Source organism: Corvus hawaiiensis, chromosome 10, assembly GCF_020740725.1.
Source record: "Corvus hawaiiensis isolate bCorHaw1 chromosome 10, bCorHaw1.pri.cur, whole genome shotgun sequence".
Classification (NCBI taxonomy): Eukaryota; Metazoa; Chordata; class Aves; order Passeriformes; family Corvidae; genus Corvus; species Corvus hawaiiensis.
In genome coordinates, this window is record NC_063222.1 from 23,719,701 (window position 1) to 23,745,315 (window position 25,615).

The 25,615-nt window shown below is 41.4% G+C and overlaps 1 protein-coding gene across 1 annotated transcript in view; it reads right to left on the minus strand.

Moving 5' to 3' along the window:
* Nucleotides 1-25,615, minus strand: part of FNDC3B (fibronectin type III domain containing 3B) — a 184,515-nt gene that overhangs the window by 18,485 nt on the left and 140,415 nt on the right. Inside the window, exons 13-23 of the mRNA XM_048314456.1 lie at nucleotides 24,422-24,596; nucleotides 23,695-23,781; nucleotides 21,855-21,993; nucleotides 21,241-21,312; nucleotides 20,616-20,734; nucleotides 19,742-19,847; nucleotides 18,611-18,783; nucleotides 16,410-16,523; nucleotides 13,976-14,125; nucleotides 10,059-10,339; nucleotides 3,950-4,162 (exon numbers count right to left, since the gene is read on the minus strand). Of these exons, the coding sequence (XP_048170413.1) occupies nucleotides 3,950-4,162; nucleotides 10,059-10,339; nucleotides 13,976-14,125; nucleotides 16,410-16,523; nucleotides 18,611-18,783; nucleotides 19,742-19,847; nucleotides 20,616-20,734; nucleotides 21,241-21,312; nucleotides 21,855-21,993; nucleotides 23,695-23,781; nucleotides 24,422-24,596 (1,629 nt within the window). The remainder of the gene's footprint in view (nucleotides 1-3,949; nucleotides 4,163-10,058; nucleotides 10,340-13,975; nucleotides 14,126-16,409; nucleotides 16,524-18,610; nucleotides 18,784-19,741; nucleotides 19,848-20,615; nucleotides 20,735-21,240; nucleotides 21,313-21,854; nucleotides 21,994-23,694; nucleotides 23,782-24,421; nucleotides 24,597-25,615) is intronic.

Sequence of the window (25,615 nt, forward strand, 5' to 3'; positions counted from 1 at the left end):
TTTACACTTGGGAACAGTTCTCCCTCTTCTTTTTCATTTGCAAAGCCCCAAGTGTCTGATCAGAATGCTCCTAATATAAATATCACTATTATTAATAGCAGTATTCACCTACAAAATGCAGTAATATGAACACAGGCTACCTGGAAAACTTTTCTGAACATTAACTTTTTATCTAGCCAGGCTTGCAGTGGAAACTGTAGCATGCCATCTGTCTTGGTGCTCATGCTTAATTCCCTTTTATCACTGTTTTACCCAATATGAAAATGATTCTGTTCCTGCAGGTTTTTGCAAGGATACGTTAATTTACCTGATTTTGTATTTAATAGAATTTCACAAGCCAGTAGGACTGACAAATAACAGTAACTGCTGTTAAAATGGGTGCAAATTGTCTTGATCAAATCAGGAGTGTAAACAATTTTTTAAATCAGACTACTTGAAACTTGCAGTAACCAGGGAATGATTATGCAAAAGTCATCAGGCAAGGGCAGCACATTCAGCAACTGACCCCTCTGTGTTTCTATTCTGCCTTCCTTCAAGTTAAAGCAGAGCAAGCACCCATGTTGAGGTTCATGTGTTCAACCACCCCCTGCTACCTCCAGCTGAACAGAAGTGTGGGAGAACTGCCAATAATCCTTACAAGAAATTTTTAAAGGATATGTTTAGGATGTTTCTTAGTCAATCTTACCAATGACTCTCCCTTAAAATGAAATTATATATGGATATATTTATTGTGATTCTGTACACACACAAAAATCACACTATTTAGCTCAACTGCAACATACAGTGATCTAAAAGAAACACAAGCAACTGATAAATAACCCACTACCAATTTACTTGCTAATTATCCCTTTCAGACTGGATATTGTGAGCACTTTAAGACACTAAGAGGTGTAATTAGTTGTAGGAACAACTAAAGATTAATTACCAGTAGAACAGGAAAAAAAATAAAAACCATTAGTTAGGTTCGTTTGCTCTAGAGAGGAAAAATCCATAGTATTCTGGAAAGTAGTGCAATTTGATTAACATAAATTTCTTAACATTACCACAATTGGAAAATGAAGTCACAACTGATAGTTTATTTAAAATGAAAAGGAATTTCATAGTCCTCTTTACATAAAGGTCACTTACTCTCAACTAGCATTTCTATGTACTGAGCTTTCCAGAAACAGATTTTTCTTCATTTCCACTCAGTGCTACCCCATAATTGAAAGGACAAGTGATGCTAATTTCATCTTCCTAAAATGTCACACCCTGAAGAGCTAATGGGAGCTAACACAGGTACATCTCTGATGTGCACACCTCTTCAAGCCCTTACACTAATCAGTCCCAGAAGATTTCCAAGTATTTTGCTTCACAGGTCTTGCAATCAATGGAACATTTAGTGTCCAACAACTGGCCTGTTACACCTCATTACAGAAAGGAAAAGTTAAAAACAATCCTTAATGACCAGGACACACTGGAGAGCACTGGCTGACTATCGTTACATAAAACCAGAGCTTGAGTCTTTACCAAAAAGCACTTAAAGCTGTTGGGTCAGGATGGAACTTACTGATTATTTCCTTATCTTAAAAGAGCTTGCTCATCTTTATATTTCTGCTTGTGAAAATGCTTCAACAGCATTTTAAAGGTAACTTCTATTTTAAACCAAAGAAGGGACAATGGTAATACTGAATTGAGGGATTTCAATACAAAAGACTGGCTTCCTAGAGGGGTGGTCAGTCCCAGGCCTGTCAGTGATTCAGATATTTGGACAATGCCCTCAACAACACCCTTTAACTTGGTCAGCTCTGAACTAGCCAGGCAGTCACACTGGATGACTGCAGGTTCCTTCCAGCTAAAATACTCTGTTCTATTTCACTATTCCCTTAGATGTGCACAGTTTACTGCCATTAGCCTGTGCAATTGAAGAGGCCAGTGATGCTCAAAGAGCTGTATTCCAGCATTTTCCACAAGCACACACAGGGGTGAGCAACCCCTCGGTCCCAACAGGGTCTATTTAATGGGAATGAACTCAGAGAGGACTCCCACCTCTGTAACCACCTGCTGCTCCTACAGCTCCTGCGTGGGCTGTCCTTCCCTGCTCATCAGGGATGACAGCTCTCTGGGATGTACAGCACTGTACCTTGCAGGTGCATCTCACTGTGACCAGAGCACACAATGGAGAGCAAAAAGGGACCGTCAGACAGGGAACAAATAAACAGATCTTACTGCCAGGACCTGCCAGCTCCAGCTGCTCTCAAACACAGCAGTGCACCCATCCTGCTCCTCCGCTGTGCCCACACCAGGATGGATTCACCAGCCCCAGCTCTGGCTCCTTTCAAGAATTATCTGAGCTAGCTGCTCCAAACCCAACCACCAAAGGGAGCCACTTCGTGCAAGTTCAAGCAGGAGGAGACAGCACAATGTAGGAGAGCAGTTTCTCTGCATCTCTGGGATTTCACGTGGACTATAAGCCAAATTCAAAGCTAAGAAGATCCAGCAGAGTATCAAGTTCAAATTGCTCCTAATTAAAAGCTCGTACGAGACCATTTGCAGTAGGAAAATCTTGTGAAAAAGCCAAGGATCATGCTAAAGCTTTGTGCCAAAGCAAAGGAGAAAAAAGCTTTCCTTGCCTGCTGCAAGGTAACATTTTATTCTTACAAGGAAACTTACTATTTTCTCCAGTATAAAGACAGGTTAAAAACAATTTACAGTTCTTCACCATCCGACCTGCAGTGCTACATGAAAGCAAAGCAAAGCAGCCTGCGGGATGTGTCTTCAGAGCTGACTGAATCCCAGGGTGCTGCAGGTGATGGGCTCCTGCCAAGCATCACTGCACTCTGAGGGAACTGTTTTTACCAGTCAGACTTTCAAACGGGTATTTATATTCATTGGACACCTCTCAGGATTAATACAGGGGAGCGTGTACCCTCTCTGCATCAGTACAGTTGAGATATTGGGAAGTATTAAGGCATTATTCATGGTGGATTTATTACTTAAAATTAGAGCTTCTGGGCCAGATCTTCAGCTGGCATAAACTCAGCACAGCTCTATTTAAATTAAAGGAATTGTGCTAATTTGCATCAAATTATGATCTGTGCTGAAGGTCTCTAAGGATTATCTACTCGATAAGTCACTTACTTTAGCTAAATGAAGTAGTTGAGGGTTTTTCTTAGTAAATTATGAGCCATGTATGATATTTATTCATTGAAGAGCTCAGACTGTTAGGCAATGCTTGCATATTGTCTTTCTTTCCTTCCCTTTTTTAATTGAATATATCTCATCACAACTTTGGAGCTACACTAGCAAATCTTCCCACACAAAGTTCACATGGGAAGATAGTTTTTGCTCAGCACTGACTGTTAAATTTAAACACAGACTTTCTTGTTTCTTGCACACCTTATTTCAAAATTATTGTGGAGCTACCAAGCTGATGCCAAGTTCATATTTTCCAATGCTGTAAAACACTACAGCTATAAAATCATGACCACCATGTTGCCCAAAAAACTTTGTTCTGCTCAGGTTTTGCCTTTCCTAGACCTCTGATTTGTAACCCTTGGCTTTATTAATACACACAGCAAGCTGGGTGCAGTATCTTTGTTTCATATTTTCCAAAAGGTAAAGCACTGTGGCCATGAAACTCGATATTAAATTTACTGGCAGAGAGGCAAGGGTTTTGCTGAAATTTCACCGGCACAGGATTGATTTCTGTTAGACCTGGCAGTGTTCAGTTAATGGCTGGACTCAATGATTTAGAGGTTTTTTCCAACCTTAATGATTCTGTACCATTTACAGCTTTGCTGCATAACTTGCTCAGACTACAGGCACAGAATGCCTACCAAAATAGTATTTTTTACATATTTGTAGGCACAAAGCAATCAGGAGAACACCACTTTTTTTTCATTCCCAACTGCGTTATGATGAACCAGGATTCTTTTTCATTAGCACAAGGAAGATTAATCTCTCTTACCTTTTATTTCTGTCCTCTATCTGCAAGATATAGACCATGTCATCAGTAGAGTGAAGCTTGGAGCTGCTGTCTCCCCACTTCAGCTTCAGGCTCTGAGGCCCTGCTGCAGCACACTCCAGCCGTGGAGGTAAGGGTGGTAATGGCCTGGTTTTTGCTTTAATAAAGTGGCTAAAAGGTCCAGCTCCAATTTCATTGACAGCCTGGATCCTGATCCTAAAACGAACAGCAAAGAGATGAATGTTAAATAAAGTGCTTTCAGGAGGTTCTTGATATAAATACATCTCAAGGGACAAGAGAGCCTTCTGGGGCCGACTGCTCCATCCCAACCCCAGCTCCCAGTGCTTTTTGTGCCAAACTGGAAGGTTCTGTTAACACAGCAAGGATCATCCTGCTTAGATTGTAAGAGCTGCAGTGAAGATGTTAGAAATGCAGCAAGGCAGAGGGGAAGGTTCGGGTAAGCAACCTCAGGACCTGGTGACAGCCCCTTCAGCCACAGGGACAAGGGACACCAGCACAGGAAAAGCACAGCCTGGAAAATGTGAAGTGCCATGAGTAAACAACAAGCAAAAGTGTGTTGTGGTTGTCTAACAAGGATCATGGACTACTTTAGGTGAAATCATTCAGGGAAAGCACTGGTGTCACTGCCACAAAACCCATCCCCCTGCTGGCAAACACCCTGAAGGTCCAAGAGCAGTGTTACCTCAGTGTCTCACAAAGTACACTATTTAAGCACAGGAAACTCTGCTGGGAGGAACTAATGGAGAAGGTTAAATCCTCAAACCTCCTACATTCTGACACAAACTGCAGAAATGCAGAACTGTCAGTGAACTATCTATTAGATCAAATAAAAGTTGGACCCAAGTCGCTCTCACAAGATGCACAAAAGCCCTCGAGCCATTTGAATCACACTGAGGACACCAAGAAGTAAAGCAGATCACCTGCCTGGTCACTGCAGCTAGAAATTAGAAATGTTCTTAAGACTGAGCCAGTCTTCCAAATTCTATTTCTTTCTTGAGCAAATGACTCCTGCCTTCTGCTTTGCTCATTTTCTCTTACCTGCCTGCACCTTAGTTTAATAATTAGAACACTGAGAATCTGAGATGAGTGAGGAGTAGCAGTCTCTGACTATGGTAACATCAACTACACCATAACAAAAATGGGAAATCTGCATTTCCAAACAGTTTTGAGGACTGTGTAAATAAAAACATTGGTACAAATGAGCCTGAAAGGTTTCAAAAGTTTGTTAAATCAATGACAAAATATGAAAAACCAGGATGGAGAAAACTAATTAAGCTTTTTTTTGAGATAGTTCAGCCTAGTTTAGTTAGCTGGAGAGATGCCATTTACTTTGGAAATCCTGTGTACAGCAGCCTTGTATTTTCTCATGGGTAAAGACTCTTTACAAGAGCTGAAAACTTGCTGTTCAAAGCAAAGTAATTTTTCATATGCTGTTTGTTTGAACTTGCATCACTTTATGTTCTTCAGTCAAAATAAGTATCTCTGCCAAGCAAGGACAGTTCTTATAAAGAGTTAACAAAGCCTCTCCTGTCCTCAAGCATTGTAACTTTAGCTGGTTTCCAAATGGCAGCCACCACACCTGAAAACAAGCAGTGAGTGAAACGAATCTCTCTCCAATATCAGATTTTTTAATTTTTTAAGGAGAAGCTGATAGATGTGATTTTTAGATATTTGCATGAACATACACCTTCATTTACTTGTCTTGCTTTTTCCAGGTATTTGCACAATGTAAAAATGTGTCTCTTCACTCATTTTTTTCTTGCTTTCCTCTGCTGCACAGAGTTCTTGCTCCCCCCTATTCTGACACACAAATATGCACACACACCCCCCTTCTGACTCTGGAGCACAGTAAGATTGATGGAAACTCTTAGGCCTTAAAATAGAGACAGGCATCTTTACAAATGAACTATGACACTAGGAAAGCAGGAATTGATTTATTTGACTCTAACATGGCTGATGTGGCCACTCTTTTCTGCTGATTGCACCACCATAAAGCTCTGTAAATTGCCACTGTCATTCCCAGGGCCTGAGCTTCATCAGACACACATAAACAACTCATTTTGTGTTTCCTGTGCACATGGCAGTGCAACTCAAACCCAGGTGTCACCTCCCTCTGAAGCCCAGTAATGTCTGCTCAATGGATATCAGGCCTTGGGAAGTCCAAAGGGAAAGGGAGAAGGAAGAAGAGAAACAGAAAAGGGAGAAAGGACCATGTGGAGAAGGGAGGAGAGCAGATGATGGTGGGAGAGCCCCTTGTACTGCACCATCTCTGCTCCAGCTCAGGTGCTTTTGTGTGTCCCTGCCCCAGCCTGTGACACTGAGCTTTTCCAGCTGGGTAGCACAGCCAGGGTGGGCAAGAGAACATCCACAATGAAGTGGAGACCAATTACTGTTTACAGAACTGGTACTGGGAAAAACCAACTCTTTATTTTCATGTAAAAGTAAAGTATAGACAAGTAAAAATATTTGCAGTAAAAGCACTTCCTGAATTCCTTTCAACTTTTCCACTAATGGTTTCTAAGTGAAAATACCCCAAATGTCCTCTTGGAAAGAAAGATGGTTTAACAATCTGACAATCACAATTTGACAACAAATTTTTTGAAAATATAAAGACTGTATTTAGGAATGGTACCTAATTCTGCAGACCCTGGACCAATAATATTTGTATTCATTCTCACATTTTCCCACTATAACTTTTAAACATTTAGAAAGAAAAACCATAAATCAGACTAGTCAAATTTAGAAACCATGAAATGATCTTTAACAGACCATTCTCTCTTATAAGATTCTTGACCCAGGGAAATAAACACACTAAACAGGATGCTATTTTCAGATTGGTCACAAAATCCTTTGTATAGTATTCCAACAAACTGAAAAATCAACTTTTGAATTAATTTTAGAGTCTGACATGAGAAGACTTTGATTCCCTAGTTCCCATAAGAGGAATGCCACCAGTTGCAATACACGTGCCCGTGGAAACCTGTGGGAGTTAAAATGACAAGGACTTCCAAAGGGGAGGGGAAGCAGTATCCTCCCCCAGCAGCAGCAGCCTGGACATGATGAACACCAATCACACACTACCCCACAAATCCCCACTCATGATTCACAGAAGAAGATTTAGTTTTACACTACAAATCATATTTTGTTTTATAGCCCACTTAAACCTTGCTAATTTGAGCACCCACGTGCATTTTTCTCTCCATCTTGGATGATCTTTTACTTGATACGGTTTAAAAAATCAAAATATTTAGAATTTTTATTCCTAAACCAAATTAAGTGCTTCTATTAAAATTTAGTAATGCTACTATATATTTCTGTACACTGTGTAACTTCAGAGGAGAAGAAGCATTCTTAAAAATTGGAAGTTGTTTTGCAGTGAAGTATCTCAACAGCAGAGCACAATTATCTATGGAATGTGTTAAGTGAAGCTTGGGAACAGAGTGTCATAGAAAATTGGTGTTTCTGTGACTGTTGAATACTTATTTATTGTGGAATATTTATTAACTCACTCCTAGTTACATCAGTTCACAGAAAACCAGGCCAAGTATATTACCCTATAATCTGAGTTTCCAGAGCTTCGTGGCTGTGTCAATAAAGCAGAGAGACTGCAGAACTCAGACATATTTCTGCAGCTGCTCACCAGCCAGGATGTTTACACAGTGCTGTGGGGAGGCATCTGCTTTCTGCAGAGCAGAGCTGGGATGTGTCTGAGCTGGAATCCTCTTGACTCAGCCCAGTGATGGCCACTCACAGTGTGACAGAGGCATGTTCCAGTTCCTCCTGTCTTAAATGCATTTTGGGATGTTAATCCTCCTCATGGCATGCTGGTTGGATTTGCTGCTAAGACACAAAGCATCCAGCTCATCAGCTCTGAGCCCATCTCTGCAGAGAGCCTGGAGTTTCTCTGTGTGTTCTTGGGCTGCTCCTGTATGGCCATTCCCACACAGAAGCTGGAAGCAAAGCAATGCCAGACTCAAGATAACAGCTCCAACAGGGTGCACACACGTGGAGAGGGTGTCAGAATCACCCTCTATGCAGAACAATTTAAATTTCTGATTTTGGACTTGCTGGATTCATAATAACCAAGATTTGCCTTCAATTTTGGTTTCCCACAAGCAAAAACATTGACAGTGGAATTCCAACTCAACTGAAACATATAAATCCTTTGCTGATTTACTCCAAATTCTGCTGAAACTTTGGCAAGGGAGTTCAGAGCCTCAAACCCAGTAGCACTTGGCTTGTTTAGTCTAGGAAAAATATGTTCACTGCTTTTACACACAGCAGAGAATAAACTCTTGAGAGGGAGAAGAGTAGGCTGTATTAAACAAAATGGACATGAAAAGAAGACTCATCAGTGAAGAAACAGGAGAGAACGGGATCAATGATGTTCTGAAAATTCTTCTGATTCAGCCAGGGAGGGCAGAAAACATTTAGCACATAGCCTGATAATCCTGTGCCTTAAGGATTTATCAGGGCAGACACTCCCTGATCAAAGACAGGTGTCAAGATATGCCTGAAGAAGTATCAGTTTAAAAGTTAATGATCAAACCACTTTGACAAATCTATTTTTGATTAGCAAAATAATACTTCAAACTATTGATGAGCATTTGCAATCCAACTGCAGTCACTTGTCTTCCCTGACAGGAATGAGATTTAAGATATAGGGTTTCTCTCATTTTATGCAAGAAAAGAGCTTTCCTACATTATTACTTCTGATCAGTCATGCACTTGTCTGTGCTCTTCAGTGGGGTTTTTTTGGTAGGAACTTAGTCTTATAACAATATTTAGCACAGTTAATGCTTGTGGCTTTAGTTATTTCATTTGGACCAGAGACAGGCATAATCCCTGACTAAAACTTTGTGATTTAATATGGTGCTTTTTACAAAATAACGAAACAAGAATGCAAAAAAAAAATATCATCCCAATCTCCATTTCTAGGCCTTGAAGATGACATTTCCCTAAAGGAAGCTGTAGACAACCAAGAACCACATAAAAAAGAGACTGAAGAAGTAAGACTTTGGTGAAGAATTTAAATGGCACATTCTGTCTTGAGTGAGCTGCTCAAAGTTCCCATTTCAGCTTTTTTAGCTCTGGGTTGAACAAACATTTGAGGAGAAACCAGGGAACACGAGACTGCCCAAAGACAATGCATTTCCACAGCTGGCTGACCAAGCCACAGACAAACTCTTCAACTTTATATGAATGATCTGTGAGCAAGCAATGTGCGCTCCTCACTTTAAATAACTTCTAGTGTATGTGTGTCCTTGCTACAACAGGTTCTCTTTTCTTGGGTACAGGATAAAATTTTAACTTATCACATACAAGACCTGTAGGATTGTGACCTTGAATACAAAGCAAAAAAAAAGAAAAATGTTACAGCAAGTCTGTGCCATATCTAATTTTAAAACTGTGATCAGATTTCAGTCTTTATTAGAACAGTACTTAAAATAGAATTGCTTTTGTCACATATTGTGTTGTATTGCTGTTCACTGCCTGCACGGAACCATTTTTCTTTCTTAATTAGCAATTAGGGAGAAAGCATATAAGCCTGAACATTAAACTAATAAAATTTTGGCAATGCCACTTAGCAATTTAGACTCTGAAGCAATATAAATTGGTTTAAAATTCAGATCATCTTTTCATTAATCTCCATATATCAGAGACAAAAAATAGCTGTAGCTACACAAAAAAAAGCTCATTGTGTGAAAATTGCTAACCCTACACAGGGATCAATAATTTAGTAATTTAATCCCTTGGAATAGTACTTCAAGTAGCTGAAAAAACATGAGATGTAACACTGTTTTTAATTATTTATTATTTATTTTTAAATTTATTATGAGCACTGTAACCATAGCTTAGCAGAGCAACTCAAAAAAGGGGGAAAGGTCAGAGATAACGCAAGGAGAGGAGAAAAGAGGAAAAAAGGTGGGAGAAAACAGTACTTGAACATGAACTACCACGAATCATTCCATCAAGGAATGACTGCAGATTCCTGTGCTCCCTAGGCTGGTTCTTTGGGTTGTTGGCTTGCATTTCATTGCAGTCAAACTGAGCTGTGTGCTGTCTGCCCCGTCCCCAAAGCCGCACTCACCGGTACGAGGTTTCGGGCAGCAAACCCTCGATGACGTGACTCGTCACGTTCCCCACGGGAATGCTGACGTCCCCCAGGTCGATGTTGTAGGATGTGATCTCAGCCCCATTACTGCTTGGCTCTTCCCAGCTCAGTACAAGACACACAGAGGGTGAGGGCTGGCAGGCACCCACGTGCTCATCCTCCAGCACGGACAGGATGGAGACTGCATCAGGCACGGACGCGGGGATTCTGCAGGTCACCAGCTCGCTGTAGGGTCCAGCTCCAGCCTGGTTAATGGCCTGGGTGTGAAAACAAAAAATATTTACCTATGTTCTCCTTCACGTGTGTGTCAGGTTCATAATGATGGACTGTGCAGCCTGGAAGAGCTGCATGAATTCTTCAGAGGATATGCACTGCTGGCTTCCTCTCTAAAGCATGACTCATACCTCTGCTCTCCCAGGGAGTTAGTTATCTTCCTTTGTCACTCAGAAATGTCTCTGAAAAACTGGAGAATATTTCTCTTTTCCCTAACAGATATTTAATAACCTTTCTATCAGTGGCAAACTTTGATTAGTAAGGGAAGATGGCACAGTCATGCTGCCAGCGACAGGTGACATAATGTTGGCTCAGCAAACTGGCTACCCAAAATTACTGAGCTACCCAGTACAAAGTGCCCAGTATACTGCAGGGTGCCCCATCAGATGCTTTATGCAAGCAAAATATCCCTAAAGATAGGGGATATTAGGCTTGTTAAAAACTACCCTGGTTCCTAATTTGGAAAATGGATAACTAATTTCACGCTAAAAAGCTTCTGATATAAGAATATAAGAACTCCTCAGGGCATTAAGCCGATGACTCACATTCCCCCAGAACCACAGAATCAAAGTTGGAAAACTCGTAACTCATTACCACACTACAAAGCTCAGTACCTCCCACAAAAGAGGAGAGCAACAATTTATCAAGCTTCCAATCCTAACTGGTAGACCCTGAATCCCAGCAGAAACCAAGTTTGAAAACCTGGCCCATTTCTGCTCAATAATTAGAGGCTGTTGTCTTTGCAAGCCCAGCACTGCACAGTTGTACAGGCCTGGGGTTTTATCAGCTGATACTCAGCCAGTGGCAAAAGCTGTACCCATTGCACTGGAATTGCCTAGGGAATGACTGATGTCACCTCCTCAGGATTACTATAAACTCAATCACAGAACCACACAGGCTGGAAGGGGATTCATCTAGCCTGACCTGGTACTCCAACCAGGGTCAGACAATGCAGACCAGGTTGCTCAAGCTTTTTTTCCAGTTGAGTTCTGAAAAATTCCAGGTATGTAAATCGCACAGCCCCTCGGACCACTGTTAGATCTTTAACTGCCTGCACAGCCATTGATCATATTTTTCTTTTTATCTCATCTGATCATCCCTATTTCAACCTGGAGCCTGGAACAACCCTGGATGCAGTATTCCAGGTTCTCAGGGATGGCATGTAATGGGCAATACCACCTTCCCTGGACCTGCTGGCTGGGCTCCTCCTGACACAGCCCCGCATCTTGCCAGCACACAAAGTATGGGGAGAGCTTATAGAACATGGTACAGGACAAACTACAAGAGTCCAGAAAGTACAGGCCTCCAGAAACAGCTTTGATACTGCCCAGCACCCTCCAGATTTCCTTTACACTCAGAAAAGTTAGCCCAGAGTCTCCCATCAGATTACAATTAATTCAAAAATCCATGTTGCCAGCAGGACTCTGACGGCAACGATAGGACACAACAAACAATTGTTTGATTTCTAATCTATGCTTAACTGCAGTGAATAACTAATTTCTGCTCTGCATAATACAACCACAAAGCCATGTTCTGTTTTTCCAGGAGGTGTTTTGTTCAATTGAAGAAAGAGATAATAAAGTTAGATTTGTCAGCCTTTAAAAAGCCCTTCAAAACAAATCCTGCTCTGGGGAAATCTTCTATTTAGTGCAGCGCTCCTGGAGCTGTTAGAAGTGAGCCTTGTTTTGTGCTCTACCAATGATATGATTTGTCTTGCCTCTAAACCACTGTTTGGCAATTTGTACCTTGCTCCAAGCAATTTACTGTCAGTGGTGTTTTTTAACTGCTTTATTGGACAATCTCATCACTGTAACTGATGGGGCTTTGCTGCCTAGCTGCTTTCCCCTGCCACCCCCAAATGACACAATATTTCCCTTTGCAGAAGCCACTGTTGTTTTCAGGAATATTCATTACAAGAAAAAAGTTGAGCAATAGCGAAGACACTTGTCTGCCCTGCAGTTAGATATGCCTGATTCCTCAGATCCTTCTTTTATTGAGTTACTGTAGATTTAGGTAGCAATACTGTGTGTTTATTAGGAGGCTGAATAAATGTGGTTTGGGGAATCTTTGTTTTTAAAAAGGAAAAGACTCTTCTGTTAAAGCTGGTAACAGATAAAATAAACTAAAATTTCTGATGCTATTTCACTTTCTTTCTTTGTCTGTTTTATCTACTTTGTGGGGAGTTTTTTGTGTAATTGTTTGAAGATTCCAGTATCTCTTGTAAGAAATTCTTTTTCATATAACACAGAGGATCAGATCAAGAAGATGAAGCTCTCTAGAAAGTAATACCTGAGTCACTCACAGGCTTCAATAAAATGTCTCATTGCTGTTGTGCCTTTCCTGTAACTGCTGCCTATGGATTAAATTATACTAGCTGCGTTAAAAACTGAGTAGATTTGTGCAACATTTTTGTGGCAGGCAGTTTGAAATAAGCACCCACTGGAAATCAAAGATGGCATACAGCTGGCTGTTTCCATTTTTAACATGAAATTTTCCTTGGGCTCCCCGCAGCAGCGGTCTCACAGTCTCCTCTCTTGCCAGCAGATGCTGAATGCTCTCCCTCTTGCAGAACAAGAGGCACTTTCTGGCTCACACCTCCCAGCCACTCACACATTCCCTCTTCTCCTTCCCCCACAGTGCTAGAGCAAGGTACAGACCAGCTCTGGCCAAGACACAAAATACATTTGAGTGCACTTGGAGCTGCTGGGGCCTGAGCTCTTGGGCTGCTGGCCAGCTCCACAAAACCTTCTTCCCAAAAAATAAAAAAAAAAAATCAATATCCTGTTAAAAAAAAAAATATAAGAAGGAAACACTCGACAGAAGCATGTTGTCCTTGATCAAAGAAATTACCCTGGGTGGTCCACATGTTACCAGCTGGGTGGGTATTTGGGTTGGATTAGTGGTGGTATTCTGTCTTCACATACAAATATATCTTGTGGAAGAGTATCTTGGGTAAAATATTTTTACTTCACTCCCAGTTGCTTTACCTTCCATTTATTTATCAGTAGATGAAGGATGAAATGTCCTGTATTTTTACTTTCATACAGATATACAAAATACACTTTAACAGCTACTTTTTACTGAAAATAGGAGAGAAAGAGATCAAAGAAAAATAAATCATATAGAGACTCTATATGAGATCAAATCTCACAAATCTAGGAGACAAAATGCCAGAGATGAGAACTCACTTTCTGGCAGGTACCATCTCCTATACAGACAGGAATCTACTCAGCTGCTTTGCCTTACTTGATAAATTAAACAGATGCTGGAATTCATTATTCAAGCCAGGGAAATCTTCAATATCCAGTTGGGAGGTAGATACTATTTAATCACCTTACCATGAAAAAAATGAATGCTTTTTTAAAAATTTTTTAAACCATTACCATTCTGTTTTGGTGTCAGAGGGGAAGGTGGCTGTTACAAGCATTAGCCACAGAAAGTAACAAAACACGAAAGCAATTTTTAAGTAACACATCAGTCTGCATTGCTTAAAATACATGTGCATTCCTCCTGCCTTGGAGAGCACATAACTTCAGAGGGGATAATGATAAAAATAAGAACAGCAGTGGAAGGGAACTCTGTTTGGATCTCAGGGGGCAGTGCACGCAGCCCTGCCGTACCTGTAGCCTGCAGCAGTAATGCGCCGCCGCCGCCAAGTCACCCATTTCAAAGCAGGTTTCTGTGCCACTATATGCAAGCTGTAGAGAGTCCTCCTCTTCTCCCCACTCTAATCTGTATTCAGAGATGTCAGCACCAGAACATTCAGGACTCTGCAATACAAATATTTATGTGGTTCAGTTCAGAAATGAGCACTTCAGATTGCTGTGTTTCACCAGGGAAGGAATAAAGTACATGGGAAAAAAACCCCAACAACCACCCTTATTTCTAAATTAATACACCATTACTGCCGCAAATGGAAATGTACTGAGTTAATGTTCCCTAAGAGGTTACTGAAACAGGACAATTCTCCACAAAAATTACCTGATTGAAATTCAGAGAAAAGAGTGAGCGTACGCAGCTACTCTGCTTTCCATCAGGACACTCAGGAATAAATTGTCTCTCCACTGGCTTGGCAGAAGCTCAACCATGGAGAACATAAAAAAAGCATCAGTCTAGTGCAGCTAGATCAAAACACAGCTCTGGAAGCACTGGCCTTTCGAGCCTGAAGCAGTCACTCATATTAAGAAAAGAACCACCTCAAGGGAGGAGCTGGCCTGAGGTTCTCTGTGGAAGTCACCATCAGTCCCGGAATGGGACCTGGGAGTGTGGATCCTGGCACATTCACATCCACAGTGAGATTCCCATGGGATCACAAAATCATCACATGGTTTGGGTTGAAAGGGACCTTCGAAATCACCTCATTCCACCCCCTGCCATGGGCAGGGACACCTTCATCAGACCAGGGTGCTCTAAGCCCTGTCCAACCTGGCCTTGAACACTTCCATGGATGGGGCAGCCACAGCTTCTCTGGGCAACCTGTTTTGGTGTCTCACCACCTTCACAAAACAGAATTTCTGCCCAATATCTAATCTAAACCTGTCCTCTTCCACATATTCCCAGCAATCCCTTTATTTAAGGGAACACAAAATGAATGCCAGAATGTGCTGGAGGATGAGCCAATACAGGCAAAACAGCACGGTTCCCAACCCAAAATATTCAGTGTTTTTAGCAGAACTACCTAGAGCTGTACTGTGTGGCCTGAAGCAGCTCAGGGAAGCTCTGCCTGCAGAAGTGTGGCCCACAGGGACTTGGTGATTATGACAGGCAAGGTGTAATTTCCAGTGCAAGGATCCAGAGCCCTGCTGCACACCACAGCGACCACCCTGCACAGGGGCTTCTCTGGCTGCCTCAGAGCTTCCGGCTGTTTGAGTAGGAACATTCAGAGCTCCTAAGGCAGATTTTAGAACAATGTGTAAAAAAAAAAAAAAAAAAAAAGCATCACAGTAGGCACCACAGCATGCTCTCTAGCCAGATTCCACAGTGCTTCACTGTTTTTCCTTCTTATTCATATCAGCCAAAAAATGACACTCTTTAAGAAAACATAACCACTGCAAAACACAGCTTCATTTTTAGCTAGAATAAACAAATATAAAACCTCCAAATAAATAGAGAGCCTACCAGAACCACTGCTGCATCCCTTCACGGCTGGGGAGAGAAAATCCCTGACCATTAAAAGGTAGCATCTGAAAGTTCAGTGCAATTTCTAGTTGCAAAAATGACTAATACCCCCAAACTGTACCAAGTACACGTGTCTGTTATAAAATTAAATGCAGGTTACGTTTGTATCTAGATATGTTGTTAGCACAATCCATTTATTTGAGCATCTTGTGAATGCCAGTGACTTCTCAACAGGGGCATTGTTTTGGGGAGGAGCCCAACAGAAGCAGGGCAGGAATGGCTGCTAGATTCTCATTTTAAGTCTGTGGCAGAACTACAGCCCCACTGAACCACACCACAGTGTTATTTATGGCAACATCCTTTCTTTTCTGCCTTAATTACACAACATTTTTTTTTTAATGGCACCAATCATCCCCACAGCACTTCAGCTAGCACTTATCTTGAGCCCAATGCCCAAGATGCCAGAGAACAGAGGAGGAATGCACACAAACTGAAATAAAAGTACGTATCTGGGGAAGAGACAAACAATTTCTGAGGGGGAAAAAGCCCTACATTGTAAGCACTTATGGGGAGTTAATTTCATATCAGAGACTCCAGTTCCAGCCAAAATCAAATATTTGTCTTCATAATTCCAATTCAGAACATGCTGATGTGCTAAAAGCTTGCAGAGAGCACTTCTATCATCTGATGTCAGTGCAGGAGGTCTTGTGTCTGAATCCTAGTCTGGAAGACTCATGACCAACTTTATGCAATTCTTCAGAGCAAAGTAGAGAAGATGATTTTTCTACAACACAGTAGTTTCTATAAAGAGCTTCCTTGCATTAAAAGATAGTTCCAGACCAGTAAACAGCTCTCAAGCTCACTTTTCAGTTCTGTGGTGACCATACTGGTTTGGATAAGCAAGGTGGAATTAAACACCTTGGGCACCTGACTCACCTCCCAGCTCACCAGGACTCGTGTGTCTGACAGGAAGGACAGGGAAGGTGCTCTGCACTGGCCTGGTGGCCCTGCTGCTGTGGTGACCTCTGTCGCCTCCGAATACGGCCCATACTAGAGGGGAACAAGGTGGTTATTATTATTATTATTATTATTATTATTATACAGGTGTACATCCATCTCAAAGCCCTCAAGGGCTTTTCAAGAACAGCACATGAACTTTTTTCAGTGCACTGAACTTTCTCCAAGACAGGTTGGGCTTCCAACACCCAGCACCAAACACCAGAGCTCAGGATGAGACCACACAAACGACTGCGAGCTGAAGTGTGAGGTGAGCTCAGGAACAAGCTGAGAGCATGTACATCCTTTGTGCATCCTCCTGTGTGGCAGCAAGAGCCCACAAAAGCAGAAACCACCTCCAATTTGCCCAAAAGTGAGAATGAGCACTCAGTAACAGAGGAACAGTTTGTGTCCCTCTGCCTTACCTTAGCACAGCGTGTTCACATGTCATAATTGGCTTCTCATGGATATAAAGAGGAGCACAGCAAGAGCACAGTGCATACTGGAGTCCATATCCAGCTTCTTTTGCATAAAATGCCTGCCCAAGCTCATTGCAGAAGGACAGGACATGCTGGAGCCCCAGTCTGGTACAAGGTGCAGGGACATGCTGCACACACGCCGTGGACGCTCTGCTCCATGGGCAGCTCAGCTCAGACAACTCCTGAGCCCGTGGTAGGAGAATAATTTAAATGCATATTAGCAAAAAAAAAAAAAGCCAATTTTCAGGAGTCTGGGAACCTGGCTTCAGCCAGCAGTGCGAGGACAGGAGATAGCACTGAAACAGCTTTTCTGAGGCCTCCTGAGTGGAAGAGTGAAGTTTGCTCAGTACATCCCCGAGTTAATTAGAAATCGTTCTCCAGAACAAAGGAACTTCACTTGGAAGCAATTAAGAGGAGTAACACTGATATTTACTTATTTTGTAACGCAGTATTAGTGAGCCTGAAAAAAATGAGCCACTACAAAAGGCCAAACAACACAGAAATGATGAACCCCAGAAAACTTCTCTGCAGACGTGTCAGTATCTGCCATCAAAGAAAGGCCAACACTGATTGCTTTGTCTTACAAAGAATGCACACGTCAAAAAATCTCATTTATTGACTTCTGCTGTTTTCAAGGAAGAATCTGGCAAAGGATATCCTCCCCTATTCTGCACCTGGTAGAAAAACCCAGCCAAACCAGAACCAGTCCCCTCATTTAACAAAGAGTGGAACTGGAACCAGAAATGCTTTGAAACTGTTCTGCCAAAAAAAAAAAAAAAAAAAAAAAAAAAAAAAAAAGCAAGCAAGGCATCATATATTCAAAGCTACCAGGCTGGCAATGTCTTTCATTCCAGCAAGCAAATCTAATCTTTCCATGTGCATTTAATTACTTTTTCACAAAAACAAAACAGTGAGTATTTTTATGACAAAAGAGATTAACAGTCTTGCAGATTTTTCTAATACCCAGGTAAAGTTTTAACAGAACTTCTCCCTGTAAGCAAATAACTTTAGACCTTTGTGTTATGTTTGTCATCAAGATTTCCTGGGAAGCAACACATCAATGCATGCAGCTTTGTTGGGACTTTATATAACACCACTGAAATGACACAAAGGGAAGCATAACCAACCCAAACCTCAGAGAAAAAGATCTTTCAGCAGATCTCCATGGACATCAAACAGAATTTCTGATGTATTTGGGAAGGTACTTCTTCCAAGGAAATAATTTAACAAAAAAGTCTCACAGACTCTATAAAGCATGTATTTTTTTGAAATTAAAACAAGAAAATCATCAGGAATGTGTTTCCCTCAAAACCTAACACCTGGGTGAAATTGCAGTTCTTGTTTTTACACACTTTAGATTTAAAACAAAAAGAAGGAAATGCCACAGAGTGAAGATAAACAGAATCCTCCTTGCAAGCAGCTATGACTTTAAGCAGGGATTTTGCACATCTTGGAGCAGCTGATTCTGGCCAGTCAAATCGCACCAGTACCTAAAACCCCCTTTTAAAAGAGACCCAGGTCTAAAACTGCAGCTCTTCCTCCAAATTTCCTTTAAAGCATTTATCACCTGGTTTTTCTTTTGCCCATCTGCCCCTGCCCCTCCTGCTCAGCAGCACTGACAGCTCAGCCCCAGCCCCAGCGGTGCCAGGGCAGCGCACATACCCCGCCGTCGTTCAGCGCCCGCACTCGGAACCTGTACATAGCCCCGGGGAGGAGGCTGCTGACAGTGCACTCCAGATCAGGCCCATGGTACACCTCAGAAACAACTTCTTCAGGGGCTGTCATCTCCACACTGTACTCAGAGACAGGACAGCCGCTTTCTGACGGAGGGACATCTAAAAGAAATCATGCAATTTGTTAATAACATTATGGAGTGTGCCAGGAAGAGCCATTTTTAACTTCATATACCATAGAAATGTATATAATGTGTGTTTGTACAGATACACACACACAGATGTATCTCTTTCGTTGTGGGCACCTTTTTTTTGCCCATGAAAACAATGTACTTGTAATACTTGCATGTTATGTTACAAGCCAGTACCACAGAATCAAACTGCCTGGGGGGATCAGAAAAACAGTGGCCACCAAAATGCTTCCAGGAAGCATATGGGTGAATTTTTATACTGGTGTTGGAATATATTTGACAGTTAGAAATTTCACTTATCCAGAATTTGGCTTAACAAATGATGCCACAAAAACACTTGGATACTGCAAGATTAACATTGTAAAGAAAACACTGTGGGAAAGTGGCACGTGCCTCATATTCTGAAAAATATGCATTTTTTGACAATTTAGTGCCATGACTGTAGTCCAACATCTTTGCAAAATAACAGGGGTCCAATAGATTATGTGTGTTATACTGTGGATCAGGATTTAAATGCCACCCAAAACCCTCAATATGTTCTAATTCAAATTTTTGAAAAGTTATGTATTAGAAGTAGCAAAACGCTTCTGCCAAGCCAATATTGCAAAGGAATAAAAAAAAAAGAATTTGAAACACACTATGTTTTTGAAATAAGAAGATGGACATTCTAATAAAGCTGATAGCCCTGAGAAGGGCAGGTCCTCACTAAAAAAAATGGGAGCACAGTTAAAGGACAGCTGAGTTCAGAAATCCAAGACTGAGCCCCCGCAGTCAATGGGAAGCTGCACTTCAGACTTGCTCAGACTCCAGTGGACTTTGCTGTGCACTTCCCAGTGCACAGGACACAAGCAGCAGAAACAAAGGCTGAGGCAAGATGAGCAGCTGACCACCAGGAGCAAAGCATTAGAGCAGCAGGATTGCTGGCTTACCCCACTGCAGCTGCACTTCCCTGTGCCTCGGCTTGCCCAGAACTCTGGGCGGGCGGCAGTGCCCCGGCGCGACGCTCAGCGTACGGACAGGTAAACTCTCAGAGCACTGGGAGAGAACAGAGCCCAGTTACCCCTCTGGCACAGTCACCACCTTCAAAGCAAGCCATGGCTACAGAGAAATTGTTTTCTACACCCACCACTTCAGGGAAATTTATATAAACAACAAAGGAGAGGAGATGCTGTCAAGCATTTTTACTTACAAATACAAACAATAGAGCTCCTTTGTTAGCATTCTCAAAACTGGGCTCTCTATTTTAGTTTTCCTTGGTTTTAAAATTATGTCAAGGCCTAAAGTATTCAATCTTAAATGAGAAAAAAAATCAAAGCAGGAGGAATAAGAATGTAGGTACTGAAGTCAATTTAACTCAAAGAAGGGAATTACAGGAATCAGGGGCTGAAAAAAGGAACCCAAACACTTAAACAATTCAGCCATATGAAAGGTAATTGTTAGAACAAACTACCTCTTTCTGCATCTCCAGTCAATACAGGGTCAAGCACATTAGAGTCTGGCCTTTTTCAAGCAAGTGGCCACACCAGATAAACACTATGGTCTTTTCTAATGTAAATATAAACAACTACAGATTGGTTTTGAGGAAACCAAATCTCACTAAATTGCAGCTTGCTGAAAAGAAAATTAGGTACACATAGAAATCTAAAATTCAGCAGCGTAAGATTAACTGCAATCAGTGTAGTTTTACTGTGCTGCAGGGAAAACATTCCCCTTCTTTAGAAAGCAGAAGTATTTTACAAAAAATAGCAGATAAATATCTGAAAAACATAAAACCAACAGCCCTTATTATTAGATAATACCCACCTGACTGTGTCCACCAGTGCTGATACAGCATGCCCGGAGTTTATACAAAGTGCCTGGTTTCAAGTGAGTACAGGTGTATTCTGTAGCTGAGCCACTATAGGCCACTTCCCACTGATTTGCTAAAAGTAAGATATACCCAAGTTTAGAGAAGTGGAAATTAACACATTTAAGAGTGTCTAGGAGAAAGGAAAATCCTCAATGTGGTCGTCCACAAGTGATGTATTTCAGGAAAATCATTAGTATTACTACCACTATGAATATTATTTCCCACTTGAAGAAAACACACAGACAGATATGCAAATACATATACTTACAAGTATAAATAAATAATTCTTATATATAATGTATAAATGTGCAAATATATGCACACAAATATAAATTAAAATATTTCTAGATTTACCCATAAAATACTATGGTTATTAGTAAAAAGAGGATACCTAAAGAATCCACTACAAAACCTTCCCAAAATCCAACCCAAACTCACCCAGGAACTCTACAAAATATAATGCTGTTTCAATCACTTTATTAGGGGATCAATGATAATAACAATAATAGCCTAAAGAGTCAGGACTTCCTTATAGTAACCACATTGGATTGAAATGGAGACAACTTTTCTCAAGTTTACCTTCTGGACTTCCTTGCGAAATCTCCAGCAGGTACTTTAGGATTTCTGAACCACCATTATCCTGTGGAGGATCTGAAAAAATAGGACAAGAATAGGAGTGAAAGACAACAAAACAATTACCAAACTTGTTTCTGATTTCTGATGCAGCACAAACTCCTCCACATTAATTACACCAAGTTATATGCAGCAGAAGTGGGTGACAGAAGTTAGTTTTCAGCAGGAATCAGAATAAGGCTGCTGGATATTGATGATCCAAACAAAACATATGGAAAAAACACTGAAAGAGAAGCTGCATGGAGGTTTGTCCCACTGATAAAGGAAGCAGCTGGAATAAAACTTCAATGGGACATGAAATGGAGAGTGAAAAGCCTGAAGATGCACCTGAGTGCAAGCTTATCAAAAACAAAACAACATTTTTGCTTCTGAACACACAAGAGCTTCTACACACCTTTTATAGTACTGAAAAAAATTAAGCTTTCAAGCTCTCCAAACACATTCAACTTTAGACTGAGAAGCAGCATGAACAATCTAAGTTCTAACACATATTTACACGGTTTTATCTGACTTTCTTACGACCCCAAAAAGCTCTGCTACAGCAATCTGAACTGGCTTACCCCACTTCACACTAAAGCCATGAGATGTTACTGGCCCCTTGATCACGGGTCTGGTTGGAGGTCCTGGCCTGTCTGGGCTGGTTGTGCAGACCAACACTTCGCTGGGAGAACTCTTCCCTTCCACGTTGGAAGCAAACAGCTGAAACAGAACACAGTGAGTTTGCCCTTGTTCATTGCAACTGCTTTTCTGGCAGTTCTGCATCAGACTACTTCTAGTAATTGCACAAATGCCACCAAACTGGAAAGTATGCCACATCCCAAAGTGTGTGGGGTTCTAATAACAGATATTAAGATTGTCATGGTGTTTCTTTACAAACCACAGTGATTTCTTCCCCTCTCTCCATCAGCAAGACATCATGACATGCTTAAGATAAAAACAGGGCTGGCTTTTCCTTTAAAGAAAAAGTCACTTTTTAAAATAACTGTGTCAACTTGCAGTATTTTTCTCTTAAAAGAAAAAAAAGAGAACTATAACAATAACTTTGCTATTTTTATTTTGGAGGTATTTCAAATTGCTATTTACAACTAAGTAATTCAGAGTATCAGTAATCACACAACTAAAAGTCAGAACAAAGTTGTGCCTGTAGCCAGTGACACCAGGCTACAAATTTGCTCCAATATCAATGCAGTTTTGAAAAATCCATGTTTATTTTGAAAGCAGGACTGCAAAGGAGCACTAAGAGTTCTCTTCTCTCACCAGCCACAGCAGCCTTTACAACACTAAGCTAAAAGTGACAACAAAAAACTTCCCAATTCTTTGGGTAGTTCTTCATGCAACTTCACAGGGTTTTCTGTCCCAGAGAGCAGGAAAAAAATTGTTCCCTGTGAGGGTGGTGAGGCCCTGGCACAGGCTGTTCAGAGCAGCTGTGAATGCCCCATGGACAGAAGTGTTCAAGGCTAGGTTGGAAGGGGCTTGGAGCACCCTGGGATAGTGGAAGGTGTCCCTGCCCACAGCAGGAGGGTTAGAATCAGGTGATCTTCCAACCCAAACCATTCTATGACTCTATGATTTAAAGGAATCTTTGGGTAAAGTTTTCTTTTTGTTGCTCCTGAATATACTAAGACATAGAGAAACCAGCTGTTGGCTGCACACACAGCCTCTGGCCATCTCCAGAGGGACACCACAGCCCAGGTGGCACATCTTGTGGAGCCACTGCAGCGGACAGCTGGGGACGGATGGATGGATAGCTGATCCTGGATAAACCCCACTGCCTTCTCCTCGACAGCAGCACCCAGCACTGCGTTGTGATCAGAGACCTCAGCATCAGAGAGGAAAATGACTGAACTTCATGTCTGCAGTAAGACTCCAGAGCATCTCTTGGGGGCTCTGTGTTTATGAGCATCCACAGAGTAGAAGACACCAACACTTGCTAAAAATCAGCTCCAGAACCAGCCACATGGACATATGAGACAGAAATGCTTCAATTTCTGTCTGCCAGGGGAAGACAGGCCCCTGTGCTGGGGAGGACAGCTGTGCTGGCTGGGCACCTCACAGTGTTTGCTGCATTCTGTAGAAGTGAGGTGGGATTTGCCACCAGAGACCAGGTTTTTGGGAACAATGCAGCCAGCTACTGTCACCTCACACCCTGAGGTACACTTTTACAACATCCTCCTAACATGATACTGAGAACTGTGATTGCTCCCCAAAGTCTGAGTAACAGCATCTCCTGTGTGATAAAAGTGAAAATACAGCTAACAGTTTAATGTATTAAGTCACAGTATAAAGCAAATCTGTATTTGATGACTCAGTTTTGGAGGGAGCACTAAAGGATCCCTGTAGTACCTGGAAAAAACCCAACACAGAAAACACTACACAATGACAAGAGGAAAAAGATTTTACCCTGAATTTATACTGTGTGCTTCTTCTGAGATTCTTCACAGTACAGGCTTGCTCCTCTCCAGTGTACTTTGGGTGAAACACGCTATCCTAAAAAAACACAAAAGCAAACAAATTCCCGTAACTGAGGAGTCTGAGAAAAGGTTTCCTGTGTTACAGTCTGTACCTACAACACATCATAGCAAAGGGGTTTTATAGCTGAGTGCTTTAAAAAAAAGAACAAGAAAAAAAACAAACATATAATATATATATAATAATATTAATTATTATTACTACTACCACTTTTAAGCTGCAAGGCCATAATGCTTTTCCTCCAGAAGAAGCATGTTGCAGCTGCCCTGAATAGTATAATTTTGCTGCAAAATAAGCACAAAAACAATCGTGGCAGGTTAACCTGCTACAGAAATGGAAGTAACAAATAACAGAACACAAGCCCACCAAGGAGCAGCCAGGAGGACACAGCAGACTGACCTGGCAAAGGACAAGCTGCCTTCTATCTCACAGAATCCGGGGTGGTTTTGTAAATAATCACAGATGACACCAGAGATTTTTAGCTAAGGATTCCTAATTCTGCTGCGCAGCAGAGCAAATCACACAGCTCCTCCCTGCCAAGTACCCAGTACTCCTGGAAGGCCCTCCAAAGCAGCAGTCCGTGCTCTTCTCAGTGATCTCCAATTAATAAATCAAAACTCAGCCTAAGTCGTGCACTTTATAGCAGCACAGCACTTACATTATCTTCTTCCTGAATTTCCAGGGTGTAGGAAATCACCTCCTCTGGTGTGCACCCTTCCACTTTATTCCACTGCAATGAGATCCACGTAACGCCAGCTCGAACAAGCCGTGGTGCAGAAGGGGTCTGAGGAATATTGCCTGCAGTGTAGCAAACCACCTCCTGGCTGTACCCACTGCTCAGAGACACAGCAGAGAGAGAGGAACATTAAAAACAAACAAACCAACCAACCAACCTCCAACCCCCCCAACCAAAGAAACAAAACAAACAAAAAACAACAGCAAAAAAACCCACCACAAAAACACAAAGCTAAAGAAACCTAAATCTCAATGTATTAGAGAAATATTTCACATTTTCAAAAAATTTGGACAATGTTCAAATTGCTCAGGTGGAAAAGATGAACACCCAGTTAGGAAGTGCCAGAACTAAGAATAGAAAAAAATGCAGGATAGCGTGTCCTCACAGTCATTTTTACAGATCTCACCACAGTAACACTGGAAAAAAAGATTTGATTGCCTAAAAATATTAACTTGTTATTAACTGTGAAGTGGAAGAAAATCTCATTTAACAAAGGGGAACTAAAACATAGGAAATAAAGCCTCAAGTGTTGACCTTCTGGACGTTGAACCTGAAATGTGCAGAATACAGCTTCTATAAACTCATATCAAAGCTCTCAATGGAAGGTGAGATTCTTGCAATTTTCAAATCTGTTTCCAAAGTACTAAACATATTTTGTGCCTTAAAGTCACACCATGAATTTAATTTAACACACAGGAAGAGCCACATTTCCTTAATCCGAATATTCTTTCTCAAAAATAACCTATTTGTTGAAATACACTTATATTTAAATACACCATCTATAACTAAAACCAAAACAACACAAAATCATCATACATGGCAAGTCCACAAGCATTACAACAAACCAAAACCATCTCATGACATGAAGTGTTAGATGACATTATCATGCCATAATTTTGAGTGCTGTCTATAAAAATAAGGCATGTGCTGCTGGTGCTTATCTGACAGATTAGCACAGAGCAGCTGACCATAAATAGCTTTTAGTTCACTCCTTCCTCAACAGCCTGAGGGGAGAGAAAAAAGGGAGAAAGAGAACAAAAATAAAAGGGGAGGGGAGGGGAGGCGGGGAGGAGTGTTGAAACACGCCCTAAGATATTTTAAAAATCTGGAATCTGG